This window comes from Marmota flaviventris, chromosome 1 (assembly GCF_047511675.1).
Source record: "Marmota flaviventris isolate mMarFla1 chromosome 1, mMarFla1.hap1, whole genome shotgun sequence".
Taxonomy (NCBI): domain Eukaryota; kingdom Metazoa; phylum Chordata; class Mammalia; order Rodentia; family Sciuridae; genus Marmota; species Marmota flaviventris.
Window position 1 is genome coordinate 13,189,609 of NC_092498.1, and position 22,252 is coordinate 13,211,860.

The window sequence follows — 22,252 nt, forward strand, 5'->3', positions numbered from 1 at the left end:
AGAGAGAGAGAGAGAGAAAGGAATATCTTCTTGCATTGACTGCAAGAAGCTCATTAATACTCCTATATTTTTAATTGCGTGGGAAGAGAAACATGCTTCCACCCTCAGGAAAGCATTTCACCATCACACAGCATTAGAATAAAAGATCTTTCCAAGACTGCCTTTATGAACTCATTCTCCAGATCCTATTCAGAAGGCACTCAGAATCCAACCAGGAAGACCCATCTGCAATTTGATTGATTTATCCACATAGCCCTGGTAAATATGGAACAGCCTTAAGGTGCCTCACATGGGCAAGCAAGGCCATCAAATCCCACCTCTTCTTCTTACCTGTAGTAAGTGTTAATAGCAGGCTCTTGCCAAGGCAGGATGTAGCCTCCTCTGACATGAAGGTTGATGTGGTCTAGGGGAGCCTTCAGTATTACCAACTCACCTGTGGATCTGTAGGCAGATTCCTAGGAAGGATCATACAGGCAAGATATGGGAACAGATGAACTGATTAAACGAATGCATGCTCCATTACAAGTCCTTCTTTTCAAAGAAGTTAGCAACATATTGCAAACTGGGAGAGAAAACTTAATTTTTTTTTTTCATTTTGCTTAAGACTCTGAAAACCTAGTCTTTTCTCTGTCTCTCCTGAAGGGTAACTGGTAGACATCAGTGGGATACAGAATCTCAGATTTTATCTATTTATGCTTTAATGCATCCCTTCATTTAAATAAATCTTGCAACAGCTGAAAAGGCTGGAAGTTACTGCCTTAGAAAATGTATGTTCAGAAGTCAGAAAAAAAGTTCTAACCACTTCTCTAGCCTGCAGAGAGCCACCCGGGTCCTCACAAATACATTTGTTCTTACCGTGCTATAGTCATACCACTGGGCTCTGGGAAAATAAGCACTGATCTCAAATGTGTTCTGAAACACAAAATGAACATGTCATTATTGAGTATTGCAATAAGGAAATAATTTTAACTTTTAAATCATTTTCTGCAGAATTAATATTAAAAATAGAATTCTATTAGGATGTCAAGAATTTGAGATTTTTTTTAAAGAAATAGACTGAGAATTTCTTTTTCAAATACACAGAAAAATAATTTTTTATAAAGAGTAAGTTGGAAAAGGGCAAAAGGTGACAAAAATTCATAATGAGAACTTAATCGTTATTGTGAAGCTTTCATTAATGGGAATCTTGGAAAAAAAAATCTCCTTGAGACATTATAGAAAGTAAATAGTGATTGTAACAAGACAAGGGGATATTGAAAATACTTTTCCTCTGACTTTGCACTGTGTGATAAGAGGCTTCCTGATCTACAATGAAAAACTCACACTTTCCAGCACAGGGCTGATCAAGATGGCAGGTCCCAACATAAACTGACGGTCTATATCCCACGTTGTCTTGTCATCTGTAAACCTTAAATGATAAACATGAAAATTCACACACACTGTTACAGAGGGTGATTTACAAGACCTGTCCAGATCTGCAGGCCACCCACAGGCAAGGGACACAGGCTATACTCACTCATGGAAAAGGGGTCGGATGACGGTTCTGCCCTCTGTGTGAGCTTTATGCATCAGAGTGTAGAGGTAGGGCAGCAGGGTATATCTGAGCTGCAGGGCTTTCCTTGAGAAGTTCTCAAAGGTTGAATTCCAGGCCACAGGATCTTGTCTCTAAAGGGATAAGAGAGCATATCACAGATCACCAATTTTGGTAGTATCAGTAAGGGGTTATCCAGTGTGTATACTGGATATATATACTTCATTCCAGCCTACTTTTTACCCTGCCCTGCCACCTGAAAAACTAGAAAGTGTGAAAGTGTTGCTCTTTCTTTTTACACTGATCCCTAAGGACCACACCCAGGTCCAGCTTTGCCCTTGCACATGTGAAGAGAAGTAGTTCTCTATTCAGTGCTGATATATCTCAGGTGAATCTGAATGCAACACAAATTCAATATTCTTAAAAGCAAGAGGTGCTTCTTATATTTCAGTCCTATGCAGGAACTATAAAAACTTCTTTCCTCATAAGTACTAATCCTCCAGAACATGATGAATAGTGTATTCTTAAAAATTATTGATAACTCTGGAGTTTTGAATTTTGTAGATATTCCAAGAAGAGGAGTTATTGTGCTCTGTGTGTGTGTGTGTGTGTGTGTGTGTGCTTCTTCTCGGAAAATAGGTATGATACTCTTGTGAATTAAAAAGAAGGCCTGGCTGAGGGTACAAACGCCTGCAGCATAAACGATGGCTGCCTCACCCTTGTCCCTTTGGTGTTGTGGTTCCTGGAGAAGGGGTAGAAGGCTCCCAGCTGCATCCAGCGAATACACATCTCATACTCAGCATCTCCAGAGAAGCCACAGATATCTGCTCCTGTCTGAGAAAATGAAAAAAGAATCAGAGCATGAGAGTTTTTGTGGGTTTTTTTGAAGTTGCTGACATTGGAACCTGACAAGGCATTAGTAACGACTCCAAGATGACTTACATAAGATATTCCAAAGAGACTGAACTCCATCATGCCTGCAATGAGATAATATGGCTGTGTTAGCAGAAGAGGTCCTTTTGGAAGAGAAAATGTTTGATCAATTTTTCCCTATCATTCAAGACCCTGGGCCATTCATAATGAAAATATTGAAAAAAAAATGATTGTAAATTAAAACTCACAACCACAAAGAACTCAACTCTTCTTGACTTTACTGCCTGCCTACATGATAATCTATACATACCCAGTACCCCACCCCCAAAACGAGCAGAGGCCCCGGGAACAAGCCACACACCAATGATAGATTTCCCCAGCTGGTCCCACTCAGCAGTGTTGTCTCCCAGCCAGTGTCCTCCCCAGCGGCCAGAGGAGGGGAATGTGGAGCGGGTGATGACAGTCCCTCGCTGTCCAGTCACTTCCTGCACAGCTCTGGTAGGAGGGGAACAAGATTAAGTTAACTGTTGAGTTGTTCCACGGCCTGAGTTCTTTCACTCAACCTTGACTTGTGAACTGATCAGTCTTTAAAAATGTAGTTTAAAAATGTCCCTCCCATCCTAGCCAAGGTCTGACATTCAATAATGATCTCCTGTTGCTGATTTTCTGACCCTGATTACATTTTCTACAAATTTCTGCCTATGCAAACACAGCATTGGGAACGAATGTGGTAAATTTTACAAAAGACAATAGACTTTGTTTAGAAGAACTCTTTCATCCTCCCTCTCATTCTTCACTGTGTAAAACTAGTCTCATATTCTCTTTAATTTGTGCATATCAATTAGACAGAACGGGGGGGGGGGGGGTGTTGTGCCATATTTGTGCATATCTAAAAAAAAATTTTGATCAATTTTACTCCCCAATACCTTCTCCACCCTCCCCCTAATCTTATTCCTATACCCTACTGGATCCCTTCTAATTTCATGAAGTACTTTTGTGTTTGATTTGTTTTTTTCCTTCCAACTTCAATATATGAGAGAAAACATACACTTTTTTCTCTCAGTCTGTTTTATTTTACTCAAAAGTATGGTCTCCAGCTCCATCCTTTTTCCTGCAATAATATAATTCTATGTTTTTTTTAATGGCTGAATAAAACTCTACTGTATGTATGTGTATGTATGGGTGGGTACATGTATGTGTGGAATACATGTATATAATTTATATATATATATATATGATATATAAAATACTTATACATAAAAATTTCTTATTCATTCATTTGCTAATGAATACGTAGGCTGATTCCATAATGTTATAATTCATGTGTAAGTCAATACAAGAAGGTTCATAAAATAAATGAAACCCTTAACCCAATCAGTACATAAAGAAGAAGAAGGAAAAAAAAAAAGGACCAAGATTGAGGAAGCACAGCCATGGGATTCCATGCAGCTGGAGCACGAGGTAGCAGTGTTATTCCCTTTGGAGTCAGAGAACTTCTCCCCAAAAGGAATTTGCTATCTGAAAATCATGCTGAAAATCCTAACCAACTTCACATCAGGACAGGAAGGGATACACCAGCCCCTAGAGTATGGATTTCATTTCTAAAAAAAAAAGATCTATTAAACTAGTTCTCTATGTGGACAGAAGAGGAGGGATGGGGTGAGGGCTTGACAACTATTTGTGGATCTGTTGCTGTATCCCAGCAGCACATGGTGCCATCTTTGAAGCACATGAGGAAGGTCTCCCTGCATTCTTTTTACTGTTAGGAAACTGAAGCTCAGCTAAGTTTCAAAACTTGTTAAATATTATTTATAGAGCAAGGAGGCAAATCTGGGATCCAAATAACAATATATATGACTATAGCTTATTGGTACAATGCATTCTGTTATGCCATGCTTCAAAAAGCAGTCATTGACCGGGTTTAGTGGTTCATTCCTGTCCCAGTGACTTGGGAGGCTGAGGCAGGAGGATTGTAAATTCAAGGCCATCCTCATCAACTTAGAGAATCCTTAAGCAACTCAGCAACCCTGTCTCAAAATAAAAAGGGCTGGGAATGTGGCTCAGTGGTTAGGCACTACAGGAGTTCAATTCCTGGTACCAAAAGAGAAAAGAAGAGAAACAGCAAGCTATGTTTTCCTCATGCACAAACATACACAAAGGATCTCCGAATAGCTCTTGAAAGAAAATAAATCTTCTGTGCACATATGTAGTCAGAAAATAAAACAACTATGTGAGATTAAAAAAAAACGATAGAACAAAAAAGACATTATCAAGTGTACAAATACACATTTGTATGTGTATTTGAAGAAATGCATTTGAAGAGACAATGGTCAAAAATATATACACTGAAAACTAAAATTATTGTTGAAAGAAATTGAAAAAGTGGAAATATATTCTATATTAATGAATCAGAAGATTTAATATTGGTAAAGAAGTAACACTTCCCTAATTGATCTGCAGGCTCAATGTAAAACCTATCTGTCTTGTAGAAATTGCCAAGCTGATCCTAAAATTCACATCAAATGCAAGGAAGCCAGAATATCCAAATAATCTTGAAAAAGAACAAAATTGGAAGATTCATACCTTGTTAAATAAGACGGTATAGTACTATTAAAAGGTAGATATAGAGATCAATGAAATAGAGTTGAGAGGCCATAAGTAATCACTCTCATTTACTGTTGGTTGATTTTTCAGAAGGTGCCAAGACGATTAAATGGGGGGGCGAGAAATCAAACCTCTACTTCATACCATAAATCATGCAAAAAATAACTCAAAATGGGCATTCCGTGAAAAGACAATTTACAGAATGAGAGAAAATATTTGCAGACCATATATCTATCAATCACTTGTATGCAGAATATATGAAGAGTTTTTACAATCCAATCCTAAAAACAAATAATTTAAAAATAGGCAAAGAATTCAAATAGACATTTCTGCTAAAATGATACATAAATGGCCAATAGGTACATGAAACAATATTCAACAGAACTGGTAATTAGGGAAATGAAGACAAAAATTGATGTACTTTACGTCCATTAAAATGTCTATAATAAAAAGGGTAAAAATAGCTTGTTGGTATGGATACAAAGTAACTTAAAACCCATTATAATGTCTATAATAAAAAGGGTAAAAATAACTTATGTTGGTATGGATACAAAGTAACTTCAACCCTCATCCATTGCTGGTGAGAATGTCAAATGGTATTTTTCAAGGCCAAACTCTTTAGACAGTTCTTAGAGAGTTAATATCTCTAAGATATTAAATATACGGTTACCATACGATCTGAAAATTCTACTCCTAGATATATATTAAAGAGAAAATAAACACATTTTGATTCAAAATCTTGCAGTAAATGTTTATACATGTCTATTCATAATAGCCAAGATCTGAAAACCACTCAAATGTCTGCTGGCTGATAGACACACAAAATATGCTCTATCTTGACAGTAGAATATTATGCATCAATAAAAGGAATGGAGTACTGATACATCCTGCAACATAGATGAACCTTGAAAACATACCAGGGAAAGAAGCCAGACACAAAATTATTACGCAATTTCATTTACTTGAAATACACAGAATGGATAATGTTAACGACAGAAAGTAGCTTAGTATTGGCTGGAGCTCAGGAAGTGGGGACAGGGAGGAATGACTGTTAACAGATCAAGGTTTTTCTTTTGAAATGATGAAAATATTCTAAAATTTTATTTTAGTGTTGGATGTATAACTCTGTGAATGTACTCTGGGTTGTTTGGGCAACCAGGCGTGATCTGTTTGACACTGCTCCATTTAGCTGGCATCATGTAAGTACAAATGCAATACAAATATGAAACAACAAATACAGGAATGTAGAAAATTATCTGTGCTGCAATTGTCAAAAACACTCACTCATATGTCGGTCTGGTCTGGGACCACCCGTACAGGCTGTGTACGTCATAGTGTCGCACCCGGGAGCCATCTGGCAGGATCTGCTCACTCTCCATGCACAGGGTCTTACTGCTCAGGCCTTTGTCCCTAGATTGCAAATCTGAGGGGAAATGTTGAGTTATTTCCCAAATGACTTGTACATTCATTCTGACATTTCTCTATTTCAATCAGCACTTTTGTTACCAGTAATAGGTTCAATTTCCGTTTTTTGTTTTTAATGTACAAAAGCAACATCCTATGACTTAATAAAATTTGTAAAAGGTAAGAATGGGGTATGGCAGGGGAAAAGCACCCTTGGCTGTGTTCCAACTCTAACTTAGGGAATGCTGTCACCACTGGTTTTACAAGTTGACAAACTCCTTGGGTGAAAGGATAGGGTTTTCCACTAGATGGTAATGTTCTCAAGGGAATAGATCTTGTTTTGCTCAATCTCACCAGCTTTTGCCTGTCATATACATGTGGGAGGAAGGAGAAACTGAATGAAAGAATAATTGAGTTAACGGACACGGCTCTGCATGGCAGCGACCTAGACACAAAGAAACCTGTGTCCCAGATTCTGCTTCATGAATTTCTGGTACACTGCTCTTAGGAACTCACTTCCTTTTGGGGCCTCTGTAAGATGAGAGGATTCAATCATTTGAGAAGTGTTTGATCCCAACATCATATTTCAGTTTGCACTCTGGAACTACCAAGGGGTATCTTTCATGAACTATCTGCAAATACAGACTGAAAGTTCAGGACTAGATTTTCATTTACTAATTGAGAGAGAGAGAGAGAGAGAGAGAGAGAGAGAGAGAGAGAGAGAGAGAAGGGGTTTATTGAAAAGTTTAGCATTTGGGGCAATTATCGAGAATACAAGTAACAATGAATGTTGGCAAGGATGTGGGGGGAAAAGGTATAGTCATACATTACTGATGGGACTGCAGATTGATGTAACCACTATGTATAGCAATGTGGAGATTCCTCAGAAAACTTGGATTGGAACCATCATTTGACCCAGGCATCTTACTCCTCAGTCTATACCCAAAGGACTTAAAATCAGCATACTATAGTGACATGGCCACATCAATGTTTATAGCAGCTCAATTCACAATAGGTAAGCTACGGAACCAACCTAAGTGCCCTTCAACAAATGAATGGATAAAGAAAATGTGGTATATATACACAATGGATTATTATTCAGATATAAAGAAGAATGAAATTATGGCATTTGCTGGTAAAAGGATGGAACTGGAGGCTATCATGCTAAGCAAAATAAGCCAATCCCAATAAACCAAAGGCCATATGTTCTCTCTGATATGTGGATGCTAACACATAATGGAGGGGGGGCAGAGAATAGAAATTCACTGGATTAGACAAAGGGGATGAAGGAAAGGGATGGGAAAGAAAGACAGTGGAATGAGTCGGACTTAACTTTCCTACATTCTTATATTAGAATACATCCAGTGTAACTTCACATCACGTACAATGACAAATAAGGGAAGTTATACTCCATGTATGTATAATATGTCCAAATATTATACATGTATATCTAAAAAGAACATTTTTCTCATATATATCTAAAAAGAACAATTTTTAAAAGTTTAGCATTCAGTTCACCATTGTCAACATAATAAAACACATTGCTTGGTTTCTTTCATACAATGTCATCTCATTATTTCTACACACACACACAAAAAAAAAAAATTAGGCTTTACTTTGACAGTAAGAGGGAAATCTTCAGTGTTTGAACAGAGCAATAATTTGATAAAGTAACATTTTACCTACCTGGCATATAGGGTGGGTTATTAAGAACTTCACTGCGGCAGCCCCCAACAGATCCATCCACAAAGTTTGATGGCTCATTCATATCCTGAATTAAGTTAGCAAGAGAAGATTCCATCACGTCAGGTCTGTATGGCCTTCACCTAGAGGACACTAGCTGCAGAAGATGCCCGGCCTGCACTGAAGCTTTGTCTCTGTAGTGGCTCAGGGGACTCTGCTTAATCCTGGCATTGACTAAAGTGGACTTAAGAGTCCACATCTGCTTCTGTGGAGTGTTAAACTCCTTCCAGCTCACTTGGCATTTTTAAATTAATGAAGTGGTAACCTAACAGCAAAAATATTGAGACTATGCTGAATACAGAACCTAAGGAAATAATTTGATTCATCTATACCACAGGAGAAGCACATCTTTGTTTGTCTACCCACAAATTATTCACTTTGTATCTGCAGTCAGGGATCACTACGATCTCTCTCTCCTTTTTCTTAGCCAATAGCTTGGACTAATTCTGATATTCACGTGCACCAAACACAAGGAGACATATCTCACTTTCTGCAGTAGACACATTCCTGAAAAGTTGTATATGATTCAGAAACCAGTCTGGAAATAAAATCATATTTTGGCAAAAGTTGTCTACTTTATAAATAGAGAAGTTAAAGTTTTGTATGTTATGTTATCTTATATGGAACATACTAAAGGCAAAGGCAAGTATTTGGAGAACTATTCATTATTTTGAATTATGCAGCTTTCTTTCAATGGGAACAAATACTTCACAGTTATCAGAATCTCTTGTTTCTCAGAGTTATCTATATCTCTTCACTGTCTGATTTGCCTGTTTGGGTTCATTTATGCATTCTCACCTGTCTGCTCTGTGCCTATTTACCCTGAAGGTTCAAGTGGTCAGGGAGGCCCCCAGGCAGACAGTGGGCTTATAGGTTTGTGTTTTGTGAATCACAAGCTTCTTGCAGCCTGACCTAGACTTGAGCAGCTCTTCCTAGCTGACCTGGTAACTGCTTAGGTTTTCAGGCCACTAGATAGAGGGGAAGGAAATCATGACATTGATAAGATTCCTATCCTTAGAAAAACATAAATAGAGGGGCCCTTGGACACATGTCCCAGAGACACCTCCAGAAGCCCTTCACTCAGGGCTTTTTAAGCTATTCCTTCAGGGTAAATGTCTCTTTGCTCATAGATTTATGCCTTGCCTGTCCCCAGTTCTGCCCTGTGTTGCAGGACAGGCTTCAGGGCTTCTAGGTCAGTTTAGCCAACAGGAAGCACCAGCAAGAGATGGAGGGTTGAGAGTAAGAGACAAGGGCACCGCTCCCTCTCCCTCATGCCCTGGCATCTCCCGCAGTAGCACGTCTCCTCGATGGGCTCCCATTTCCTCCAGAAGACATGACCCTGGGCAGGTCCACAATAATCTCTGCTACTCCTATTCCCAGGACCTAGATTCTGTACCATCACCCTTCCTTTCATGCCTCTGGTTCCAGTGCCCTGCTTCTTCTAGTCTCGGAATTGCTTCCCCAAGTTTTGAATATGAACATTCTAAAGAGTAACCACTGAGGGTGCACTTACAATCGACAGTCCATCAAACTTCAAGCTCTTCCCTGGCTCTCTGGGGTTAGCATAGAGCTCGTTTATCTCTTTCTTCCACCATGCAGCTGTGCTGTTACGAAAGAAGTCAGGGAAAGCAACGTGGGCCCTGTACATCTGTAAGAGTGACATGCATTGTCATAGTGAGGTCATGCATGTCCAAGAAGGGGAATCCTGGGAACAGGAAGGGGAGATGAGCAGGCTTTTGAGCCTGTCCAGCTCAGCGTCTGATTTAACCTCAATTCTGCTGCTGGTGGTGTTGCAAAGTTTACAGTGGACACACAGTTGGGGAAAGGATGCGTTCATTCTTAATTTTCTTAGAAAAGGGTTAGATAGCTTTTAAACATAGAACTTCCTTTATGACTAGAAAATTAGTCATGGCAACTAGAAAACCGATAGTCAGCCTCTAAACAATGTAAATTTAGAGATCCATGACTCATTTGACTCATCAAATGAAATGCAGGAGGACCCCATAATCCAAGGAGAAGCAAGCTGCACAGTAGAAGGGTTAGTGGGTGCCAGGCTGACGTGGGAGCAAGGGCTGAGACCAAGTCCTTTGCTCCTTTCAACTGGCTAGTGTTTGCTTTGGTATGTAGGTAATTCATTAACCTGCAAAGGGTATTTGTTCATAAGTGATACTCTTCCGAGAAAGCATTCTGGACTTTGGTTCCTTATTTTTCAAGCAACACTAGATTCAAATTGCAATCCATTAAAGGCATACATGTAAGGAACTCCCTGGTAATTTTCTTCTATACTTTTCCATTTTAGCTATTTTTTAGGTTTCTCATTTGAGGATCTCCTTCTGCAAAAAAATACCACCAGACATGCACACTGGCATTAAAGCCATTTAACCAGAGCATAAGCTATTTATCTAACAATAAAAGAATAAGAATAAAACAAATAAGTATCCAGATATGTAGGGCAATGTAGACCAAAATCCATGTATGACTGTACCTTGACCTGAGTTTCATGGTCAAGGGATTCATCCACATTTACATTGGGCAGCTCTGGCCAAACCTAGAGAAAAAGAGGAAATATTGAAACCTTTAAGTCATGGCAAACAGACCATGAGGTGTTTCATATGTTAGACTTTCATGACATGCATCTTCACAAATGCTGGGCATCTTGGCCATAAATTAAATTGTAAATACAAATCAATAGATGAAATCCTGCTAGGTGAAATCCTGTTAGGCTCAGATCTTTTTGTTTCATTCCATAAGTTTTCATGTTATTTTTAACTTAATAAGTAACCCAATTCATTTTAGATGTGTCTTCTGAGAAACCATCTTTCAAATAATTACTCCATGGTCTGGTCTGCCTTTTACTTTTGTGTATAACAAAATTCCCTTTATAAAAATAAATGTTAAGGTTGACTCTAAGAATAAGATTGATTTACATTCACAGCCATAAACTCTGTCTCAATACTTCTAAGTAATACCATAACTTTTGGACACCCACAAATGTACTTAGTGTTTAAAAAAAACTTTCATATATCAACCAATTTCATCTGTAATTAGCAGGACTTTATATACATTGATTAATTAATTCAAAGAGGAAACAGTTACTGAGCACTTATTATGAGGATCTATATCTACTGAGATTATAGCAGTAAATACTGCCTGTTTTTTCCAAGAGTTCACAGAGAGTAATATATAAGTGCTACATGGTGTGCTATACTCTCTCTGGAATGACACATGAAAGGGAAAACAGCAACTGAAACAGTTATGGAGTACTTCTCAAGAAGTAAGATCTGGGCTGGGGATGTGGCTCAAGCAGTAGCGTGCTCGCCTGGCATGGGTGCGGCCCGGGTTCGATCCTCAGCACCATATACAAACAAAGATGTTGTGTCTGCCAAAAACTAAAAAATAAATATTAAAAACTCTCTCTCTCTCTCTCAAAAAAAAAAAAAAAAAAAAGGAAGTAAGATCTGAGTTCGTCTTGGGGTGCAGATATTATCTGGGGACACCGAGAAGGCTATATTCAAAGTGAGAAAGGCATGTATCCAGAACTGTAGGCAGTGGCATAGCAAAATTAAGGAACAGAGTTGGAACCTGGCAAAAGCTACTGTCATGTGGGTCAGGAAGTTCACATAAAACACTGCTGCTATAAATCAGATAAATGAGGATGAGGATTGAGGCCACAGAAAAGGAATTCAAGGGGTCAAAGAAAAAAACAAGAATCTATAGGACTTGGTGATTCATTTAAATGAGAGGCTGAGTAAGCATCGTAAGTCAAAGGTGTTGTGAGTTTTGAGTTTAGGTGGCTGGGAGACACAGATTTCAGAGTCTTTCTCTCTCTACGGGATTCCTAATGTTTACTACTAAATGACTAGCTGGAATACATAAAGGGTGGGACATCAGAACATATCCAGGCAATAACATGGTATTCAATATCTAGAGGATTAGAGCTGTGACCTTGGTCTTATTAATGTGTATTAAGCTAATCAGCATCAGATAGATTTCTACTCATTCATAATTTATTAATTAAACGATATATTTTTGTATGATTTATTGAGAGCACCTTTTAATCAAGACATAGTGCTGTGTATTAATTATAGCCTCTTCCCCAAGCCTCACCTTTCCCCAGACAATGTCACTGGTGTTGGGCCATTTGATGAACACGTTGTCTTCCTGTCCTCTGGTGAAGGTGAGATACTGTGTCTCATTGCCAGAAATGGCTGGGTCCTGCAGTGACAGGATTTAAGACTGCAAAGGTGAGAAAAATGTCCCTAAGGAAAGTCCTCTCCCAAACTTTGACAATTTAGTACAGAAAAAAATGATGGACCAAAATAAAATTAGATAAATAAAAAAGCATTGATAATTTGACATATCTATTGGGAATATTACATAACCAATTAAGATGGAAGTTGCCACCGGGACCCAAAAGTAAGATAGATGACCCTTATAAAGGATGACCTCTTTCAAAGGGAGCAAGAATCTTTTACATATTATAGAAAGTAAACACCCAGAGCCATAACTAAAGAAGGGGAAAAATCATAAAAATTGAAATATAATATGACATATGTGACTTTTCCAATAAACAGGGAAATTAATATTTTTAAAAAAGAGACCTAAGAATTAAAAGAATTTGTTAATATTTCTCCATAAAATTATTGAGAAATAAAGATGTGCTAATGTTTGGAAAACAAATCCTGGAGATAAAGCAGTTTAATAAGATATTATCCTCAATTGGAGAGAGACAATTTATAGCATTTCCAGAGTCTAACAGCAGTGCTCCTTAAGAAATTGAACTTCTGCATTCTGTTCTATGGTGCGGCCATTTGAGATGGACATTGATATTCATCAGCCTATCTCATACCTTCCCCAGTTACTCTCTATATTACGCTGTTTCCCAATTGCCATGTAAATCAACATTATCTGAAATTATCTTCCTAATAGTTTTTTATTGGCTGTCTCCCTTTACTAGAATAAATGCCATTAATTCATTAATTTAAAACACACGCACTCTTTAGAAAACAGTGATTTTCAAGTAGCCAATGTTTTGTAAATACTTAAATTTTAAAATGAACAAGAATCATGCTCTGATTTCTGGAAGCTAGAAGGAGGAAATCCTTTGTGGGTAGTTACTTCTGTATTTACCAAGATATAACTTCCAATGTAAAATAATAAGTTGGCATTTTGGATCTTACCTCCGTTTTTTGTGGGCTTAATAAAAGAGAAATGGGTCCCCTAAGACTCATGGTTGCTGAATGATGATACAGTAGAAGAGATTTTTTAACCCCCTGCAGTTTCCTAAAAATGAGACTGAGCTATAGCTATTCATCCTGAAGCCTGAAATAGTGAGACCCTTTTATTCTTTCCTATATTCAGTGTTTCTGCCTACAGTTGTCCTAACTCTCTCCCCAAAAAAGTACTGATTAATTAAATCCTAGTGGCATTCAGCAATGAAAAATAATAAATATGACGAAGTATCACCTCTTACAATGCATTTTTTTACCTATTCTTTCCTTCTTTATTGGCTTTTCAAAACTTTTAAAAGATAATAATTAAAGACTCACAGGAAGAGACCAAGATGTGGGGGGGGGGGGGTTTCTTTTACCTTTTTGCCAGTTCTTCCCAGGGGTTTAATTTTTGAATCGTGAACACAGAAACAAAAAGAAGCATGCAATCTGCCTTCACACCTACCAGAATGAGAATAAATCTGGTGCCATTCTTCTTCATTTGCTCTATCAGGACACCGAGGTTTTGAAAGCTGGGGCTGAGGGTGAAGTCCAGCTTCCGGTCCATGTAATCGATGTCCACATGCTGGACGTCCTACAAGAAGGAGCGGATACTGAGGCTCCTGCAGCGGTAGCTGCAGGGCACACTAACTGCTCTTCCAGGCTCCAGACCCTGCTGCCTGCTCCCCCAGCCCCAGCCCTTATCATTTCCCATCTCAATACCCACTACACTGACTTTGCAATTATGTTGATTGACCTTGCTTTCTGATTCCCCCTCACAATTCACCTGTCCCCACTTTCTTCTTCTGTGCCCCCAACAGGAACTTGCTTTCCTTTCCTTCCCTCAATTTATGTCTTACCCACTCTTCAAATCTCAAATTTGGTGAGCCTATCATACAAAAAGCCAGTGGAAGTGTTCAAGAAAGTGAAACTTCCCTAATAAACAAAAAAAGGTTGCATATCTAAGTTTCTTTTGTTCCTACAGTAAACCTTATCAAATTAAATCAACTTAGAATACATATTTTACTTTAAAATATATATATCAGCACGTGTCTACTATATTATAAATAGAATATCTATATATTCAAGAAAGATTTAACATTCTCTAATATTTATTTATTGGTTGTCTCCCTTCACTGAAATAAATGTCTTTTATTCACTAATTTAATGTGTATTATATACATATAATTTATATACAATATACATATATATTATATATGACTTATATAATATATTGTATATAATTTTAAAGACATATAATTCATAGGATTTATATATATAAATAGCATGATTGCTTTGGTGAGGCAGATCTATGAACTTTTTCATCTTGTGATTTTTCTATATTTTAAAATTTCTGTTTAATAAGTTTATAATAAAAGTTAAGCATGGACATGTGTCAATTTTTTAAAAAAATTTTTTTGTGGTTGTAGATGGACAGAATGCCTTTATTCTATTTGTTAATTTTTATGTGGTGCTGAGGATCGAACCCAGTGCCTCATGTACACTAGGCAAGTGCTTTGCTACTGAGCTATAGCCCCAGCCCTCAAATTATTATTGATGGGAATATCATAGCACTTTATTCTCATCTTCCAGTTGTTAATTGCCTTTAAAAATCTCCGAGGTGAACTGAAAGCCAATAAAGACAATGAGTGGTAGAAAACTAATCAGTAGAGAAGGAGCGCACTATTTGTGGAATCCAGTTGACCACACTTCTCAGGGCTTTCCTGGGGAACTAGGTAGGTACTTAGGATATGTGTGTGTGTTTTAAAGAAAGCAAAGGCTTCATTTTAATCACTTCCTTGCCTATTGCCACTTCATATCCATCTCACACAGACCCCCGCTTCCAAGACTGCCTTGGCCACTACATGATGTTCCAGCGAGTCAGTGGGTGCCAATACCCTCCACTCATTCCACCAGTGGCCAAAGGATCCATGCAACTCTTAGTTTTGAACCTCGACTCAAAAGGGCAGCAGGCAAAGACTTTAAAAAACAATGTATTCACACAGAACTAGCTCCACAGCTACAGGATTTATGCTGAAGTAGCCACAGTAATAATTTCAATGAAGCTGTTTATAGACAATTAGTCACAGAATCCCATAGCTAAACCCAGAGGTTGAGGGAGGGTTTCATACATAGGGGATCTGGGCTGCCACCATTGCATCATGCAGACTGGCGATTTCAGAATCATTCTGGTATCCATAGCGACTCAGCTGGAATCCCAGAGCCCAATATGGAGTCATTGCTGGCCGACCAATCAACTAGAATAGAAGAATGCTAATTACCCTGATAAGATCATTACACATTGTATACATATACCAAATTATCATACCATACCCCATAAATGTATGCAAATGTTATGTCAATTAAAAAAATAAAAAATAGATCCAAGTAACTTTGTAAGGAAGAAAAGATAGTTGACTTTTGTTTGAAATAATTTGAAAATTTCTACTGACTACTGTCTGACCTGAGGCCTCCCTCAAAAAAAAAAAAAAATAGGGAAATCAAATAAATGTAGAACAACCCTAGAGATGAAGAATGCTAGAAATATTGTAATTAACATTTCCCTATATTCTATTACACTGTGAAACCTGAGAATGTGGTGGTTATTACTGATCTGAGATTCTTAAGATAGGCTATTTAGCAAGCAATTGAGAGACCTGTAATATTAATATGCATTTAGCATCCATATTAGTAAAATCTGACTTACACCCCAGGGTAAAAAGAAAAAGACTGACCCATCTCAGTACTGAAAACATGGTAACAATACCCAATAAATATTTAGTGATATATCAATGGATAGAATGGCTTCCAACCTCAGTGTATTGCTGAGTTACCAGTTCGGGGGTTGGCCCCAAAACTAAATAAAAGTCCAAAATCCCTCCTACAGTGCGATATGTCAGGGCAGGAGTGGGCTGCAGAGTCATATCTGTAAAAATTTTAAAATAAAGAGACAGATGAGGAGCTTGTAAGACACCCAGAGAGAGAGATGCTCTAAAATGTGCTGTCTTCACTCTCCTTCCTTCATGTCTATCTCCTCTAGAATGTCCTCCCTTGTCCACTGGAGTCAGAGATGGGCCTGCAGTACCCCAAACTGCATCTACCCCATTATATGACACTCAACAGTTTATATCACCTGCAATAAGGAAATGAAGTGTCACAGCAAAATAAGGGACCACAGTTAGTCAAATGGTACAATTAATGCCTATTCTGGAACAATTTTTAAGTATTGAATAAGTGAACAAATGAATGGAAGGTCAGTTTGTCCATGCCATTTTCCTTGCCCCTTAACTTATTCGTTTCTAGTAATCTCCCAGATGACAATGGAGTGGTCAGGTTGTTTGTGGTGGTGCCCGGGGAGCACGCCCCTGTCTTACCCATGGCATTGCTGTTCAACAGGAGCACTCCATGGGCATTCCCATTTTCTTCCAAGGCCATATAGTAGGGGTGAACACCATAGGAATTTTTCTTGTACTGGTAATTGAAAGTCATGAGAGTAATATAAAGATAAAAATCCAATAGTTTCCAGATCATAATCCAAACAGCAAACTCATATTCCATGTAAAAGATTTGATACAGCGTTATATCCTTTGTACAACCTTCTTTGACCTTCCTTTCCACCCCAACCTAAAACCTATGTCCTCCCCCTCTCTGTCACCTTTATTGAATATTACATAATTCTTTTTATTTCCTTGTGGTACTGGGGATTAAACCCAAGGCCTTGCATATGCTGAGCAAGTGCTCTGTCACTGTGCTACCTCGCCAGTCTCTTATATTTTTACTTTTGAGATGGGTCTCACTAAGTTTCCTAAACTGGCCTTGAACTTGTGACCCACCTTCCTCAGCCTTCCAAGTAAATATGCACCAACATGTGTGGCTTATTATTACACAATTCTATCACAGCACTCACTACACTGTGCTATCATTATTTCTACACCAATCTGTCTGTCTATAAACTTTTGAAGGGCAAAGACAGCATCTTATTAAATTTACAGATAAGCATCTAGCAATGTGCTCAAACATTGAATATATTAAATAAAAGTTTGTGAAATAAAATTTGTAATCCATGGGAGACGGGTGGAAAAATATATGTTATGAGTTTGTTTGTTTTACAGATAAAAGAGCATGACCTGTGGCCTCTTGTAACCTTACAACCAAGAGCTAGAAAGATGAGGCTGATAAATGGAACCTCATTTACTGGCCTAAGAATTAAAAGTAAATTTGCCGAAGGAGAAACTGCTAATTTCATTTTTGTCCTTACCGCTGGTGGCTCATCCCGAGCAAATATTCCCCAGGTTGTCCAGTTCATGTTTCTTCTGAAAGTCATGTGCTCAGTTTCCCCAAAACCATAGATGTACTGAGAAGGGAGGCGAGTAGAAATGGAAAGGAACATGTCGTTGAAGGTGAAGCCCGGGAGTTGAGAATCCCAACTGCAACACAAAGGCAGACCTCCAAGCTGAGCTGCAGATCTCAGGCAGAGCAAATGGGATGCCTAGATGATTCAGAAGCCTCTTGAATCATTGCACATCAAGATCCAGGTTCAAATGTTATAAAAGGACCAGGTCATAACAATAGCCATGACTCAGTACCAAGGTTCCATATTTGCATTTTAATTCTGTGCTTTGCAAGACTGAGAGCTCCTTCTCAGAACTATGGGCTCATTGAGGGCAAGTACCAGGTCTCATTCATCTCTTTATGTCCAGTTCTCAGTGCCCGGCATTCCAGCAAATGTGAATAAATGAATGAGATCTAAAAAGTACTTTTGGATAGAAAAAAATTGACACTCTTGGAATAACTTCTCTAGATTGACCAGAGAACTCACTGAAGATGAAAACAGAGAAAATCAGATACATAGTCAAAGACAGCAGAAGCCACACATAGGAAAAAACACAAATGCACATACAAGTGATAACCTTTGCTGGGATGGGGGGCCTCACCCTGGGCAAAGCCTGGACCTCAAGCATCAGGATAAGTGATGAGAGATGACAATCCACAATTCTTTTCACACTTAATATCATAAAAATGCTTGAAGTCTGTGGTGTCTATAGAACCAAAGATGATATAAGTCCATTTCTCTCTTCATACCCACCTCTTTCCTCTCTCCTGCCTCTTCAATTATTATTTCTTAATGAAGCATAATACAGAACAGACATATCTGAGGTTATTTGTTATACTTATTTAAGTTTTCTGTTCTACTTAACAAGAGTAACAAATAGGAAAGATATCTCTTTCTTTGAATTCAAATAACACTTGTGACTTTTTAAATCTAAGGTTGATTAATCTTTCTGAGTTAATGACTAACATAAAAATAAATTCCCTAATGAAGTAAGAGGAAATTGACATACTCTTTAACAAATACACACACACATCATGAAGAGTCTCTGAGACTAATATTTTACTTGCCTTAATTAGCAACACCATAATTACCATCAGACACTCTGATTAAAGCCAATAAATAGCACTTACATCACAGTTTGGGAACTTTTGCGTCGAATCTGGATTCCAGGGGGATTGTTCTGAACCCTGACTTCATACAGGCAGTTTTCAGGGGAGACAAGCGGTGAACGTGGTGTGTTCAGAGGTACCGGGACCTCGTACCTTTTATTAGTGGGATCATAGATCTGGCAAGGAGAGAAAAATAAAAAACTCTTCCTGATGGAGTCTGAGACCTGATGTTTGCCCACAGAATTCATTTCCAATGTTGTTTGTTTGTTTTTGACCAGTTTGAACCACATCAGGAGGCACTGAATGTCCCAAGCAAGCAGATGTGAGGCCTCCTTATCTACTGTGGCAGATTCTGAGCTTCCAAAATGCCTCAATAATACCCACTCGAGAGAACTTGTAATCTAAGATTATAGAATCTTGTGGGTAGAGTGTGTATATGTACTTAGGATGTGTGCTATATGAACATACATGTGCATGTAACTTCAAGACTGTATGTGAGTGATTGCATGTGTGTGTTGGGAACTAGACCTCTTTACTACTTGAGCTTCCAGATGCTGCATGCCTTCTCAATCCTTCAGGTTTCTCCTTTGTACCCTCTATTCATTCCTACTCATCTAACAGGATTGGTGTGAGGAAAAAAAACAAGAGGACTGCAGCATGCATGCAAGACAGGGTCCATCACCACCATGGCGACCATCCCCTCCTCATGCTGCTATTAGCCCACAGCCTGGACTTCAGTAAAGCTTTTCCTAAAGCCCTACTTTTCAAAACTCTGTTTCTTAAACCAAAAATCAGCGGCATTGCCTGGGAGCTTGTTAGGAATTCAGACTCAGCCTCTGTCCCAGATCTGCTGGTCAGAACCTTCAGGTTCACAGGATGCCCTCAGTGATGGAGGACACACTCAAGTGAGAGGAGCAATGTCAAGGGCAGAGCTGCTCAAGCCTGTGTCCACCAGCCATGTGTGGCTTTTGCGCACCAGAAATGCATGAATCTAAATCAAGATTCACCACAAGTGCAAACACATACCAGATTTTGATGACTTAATTAAAATGTTGTGAAATATCTCTCCATAATAAAACTTGGATTTCAAAATGAACTGATATATATTTTAGAACATTGGTTAAATAAAATAGCTAATTTACTTGTATGAGTGTGTGTGTGTTTCAAACAGTTTTTAAAAAATACCCCTACTAGAAAACAAACTGGGTTCTCATTGTATTTCTGGTAAGTAAAGGACAAGAGTGGGTCTCAAAGTGTGGCCCTTTTACCTGAAGCATCAGTCAGCATTGCTGGAGAACTTAGAAATGCAAATGCTCAGGCTGGGCCAGCCCAGAATGCTGAACTGGAAACCGTAGGGTGAGGCTGAGCAGCCTGGGTTTTAACATCTTCAGGTGATTCTGATGCATGTTAAAGTCTGAGAGCCACTATTAAAGAAATATCTAGAAATTCTGGAAGCCAGTTGGTGCCTCTCATATGTATTAACCACAAAGTAAATTCATGTTTTCAGGGCTAAGAATTTTTTGAGAATATTTATGATCTAGAGAATTCATTATTCTAGGAAATTCACAAGCCTGATGGATCTAAGGTCACACCCTGCCTCTGTTATTTACTTCTGACCTTTATCTCTCTAAGGCCTTCTCAGCTCTTGCATCATGAACAGAGAGATTTGGATGAAAAGTCTTTTCATGACTTTCATCTACACACACCTGTAGGTTAAGAACTCACCTTGAAAACCAGGATTGTCAGCATGGGAATTACCTTTATCTGCAGCATGCTCTCTGTATGGTAGGTCACACTCAGTCTGAGGAGGCTGATCTTTTCAGAGAGACGATTAGAGACAGTGGCTGCTGCTGGTGATGGTGGAGATGCCGCTGCCCGGGTAGATGCAGGGACCGCCAGGAGGGTAAGGTCGGTGGTGATGCCCGTGGGCAGGTACTGAATGTTACTGGCAGCATAGTTAGGGATGGTGTCATAGTAACAGGTGGGCACACCAGGAGTAGCTGTGGGCTACAACAACAGGAGACGCTCTTGGTCAGCCTCAGACACCATACTCTGAGACTCTAATTACTAAAGAAGCTGGTTAGCACAGACCAAGTCTCAGACTGCTTTGCCCTTTCTTATCTGATGAATCATGAGCCCCCCAAAGATAATCCCCAAGCCCTGGTACTATGAATGTGACTAGTTGGAAGCAGGGTCTTTGTGCATGATCCAAGTTCAGAAGAGGTCATTAGGATAGGTTCCCATTCAATATGACTGGTGATCAGGAGGGGAAATTTAGACACAGGTGTGAACATGAGGTCAGAGATTGAGTGAAGCATGTGCAAGCTAGGAAATGCCAAATATTGCCAGCCTGACACCAGAAGCAAGGTGTAAATCATGGAACAGAACCGACATCACATCCCACAGAAGGAGCCAACCCTGCTAACGTCTTGATCTCAGACTTCTAGAGTCCAGAACTAGGAGGAAATGAGTATGTATTGTTCTAAGTCAATCAGTTTGCGTGAATTTGTTAAAGCAGCCCTACTCAATGAACACAGGTACACTCATTTCTCACACACACACACACACACACACGCCCCAGCCTTCTGTAATGAGTGAATCCTTCAAGAACAGCAGGAAGCCCAGTCTGGAGCCTGGAACCCTGAGGCAGGGTCTGCTCCCAGTGTCCTTACTGCCCTAAATCCCATCTTGAGGAATCCTTAACTCTCTCAGGCTTTCATTCTCTCCATTGTTCATATGAAAGGACCCACCTTCCCTTAACCCTTCTTCTTTGGGTTCTCTAATATAAGAAAAATAAATTCACTTAAAATACCCAGTGAATGATACAAACCCACTGGACACTATCATATAAAATGGGGTTTTGAATGACATGGCTGGGGAAACAATCAGAATAGCCATGAGTTTCTTCTGATTCTGGATATCTGAGGAAAATACGTATCCTGAAGAGTTGACAGATGCATATGGGCACACTGTCATGGTACTCTTCAGGCCATAAACTTTTAAAGTGTTTTCTTGGTGCTTAATGACTTGTGGGGCAATTTCTCTAAGTTCCTGGTCAACATGGGAGCTTGCCTTTGCTCAATACCTCCCAAAGGCATCCCCGCTGTCTGCAACTCTCCTCAGAGGCAGTAGGATCCTCAGGATAGCAGTTGAACTTCTCCAGATCATTGACTACAAGATCCCACTGTATAGAGAATTCTTGTCCCAGAACCAGTCCCTTGAGATCAGTGATGGTCACCACCTGGGGAAGACAAAGAAGACTCCAGTGACAAATGAGATGAGGTAGAATTATGTGGACAAAGTTAGGGATGGTGTCATAGTAACAGGTGGGCACACCAGGAGTAGCTGTGTAAATACTCTCCAGTACTAGGCTAATGTGTGCAAAGTGATTCCCTGGGTCTTATCCGGGCTCAGCCTGTCTAGTTCTAAATGTCTAGAAAAGAGT

General features: G+C 39.0%; 1 protein-coding gene across 1 annotated transcript in view; it reads right to left on the reverse strand.

The window, feature by feature from the left end:
• Nucleotides 1–22,252, reverse strand: part of Mgam2 (maltase-glucoamylase 2 (putative)) — an 81,605-nt gene that overhangs the window by 17,290 nt on the left and 42,063 nt on the right. Inside the window, exons 24-43 of the mRNA XM_034635455.2 lie at nt 21,893–22,048; nt 20,566–20,814; nt 18,829–18,983; nt 17,624–17,792; nt 16,740–16,836; nt 16,179–16,291; nt 15,498–15,623; nt 13,832–13,960; nt 12,263–12,370; nt 10,641–10,703; nt 9,669–9,803; nt 8,099–8,183; nt 6,293–6,431; nt 2,766–2,899; nt 2,474–2,508; nt 2,249–2,365; nt 1,517–1,665; nt 1,324–1,408; nt 856–912; nt 331–455 (exon numbers count right to left, since the gene is read on the reverse strand). Of these exons, the coding sequence (XP_034491346.2) occupies nt 331–455; nt 856–912; nt 1,324–1,408; nt 1,517–1,665; nt 2,249–2,365; nt 2,474–2,508; nt 2,766–2,899; nt 6,293–6,431; nt 8,099–8,183; nt 9,669–9,803; nt 10,641–10,703; nt 12,263–12,370; nt 13,832–13,960; nt 15,498–15,623; nt 16,179–16,291; nt 16,740–16,836; nt 17,624–17,792; nt 18,829–18,983; nt 20,566–20,814; nt 21,893–22,048 (2,426 nt within the window). The remainder of the gene's footprint in view (nt 1–330; nt 456–855; nt 913–1,323; nt 1,409–1,516; nt 1,666–2,248; nt 2,366–2,473; nt 2,509–2,765; nt 2,900–6,292; nt 6,432–8,098; nt 8,184–9,668; nt 9,804–10,640; nt 10,704–12,262; nt 12,371–13,831; nt 13,961–15,497; nt 15,624–16,178; nt 16,292–16,739; nt 16,837–17,623; nt 17,793–18,828; nt 18,984–20,565; nt 20,815–21,892; nt 22,049–22,252) is intronic.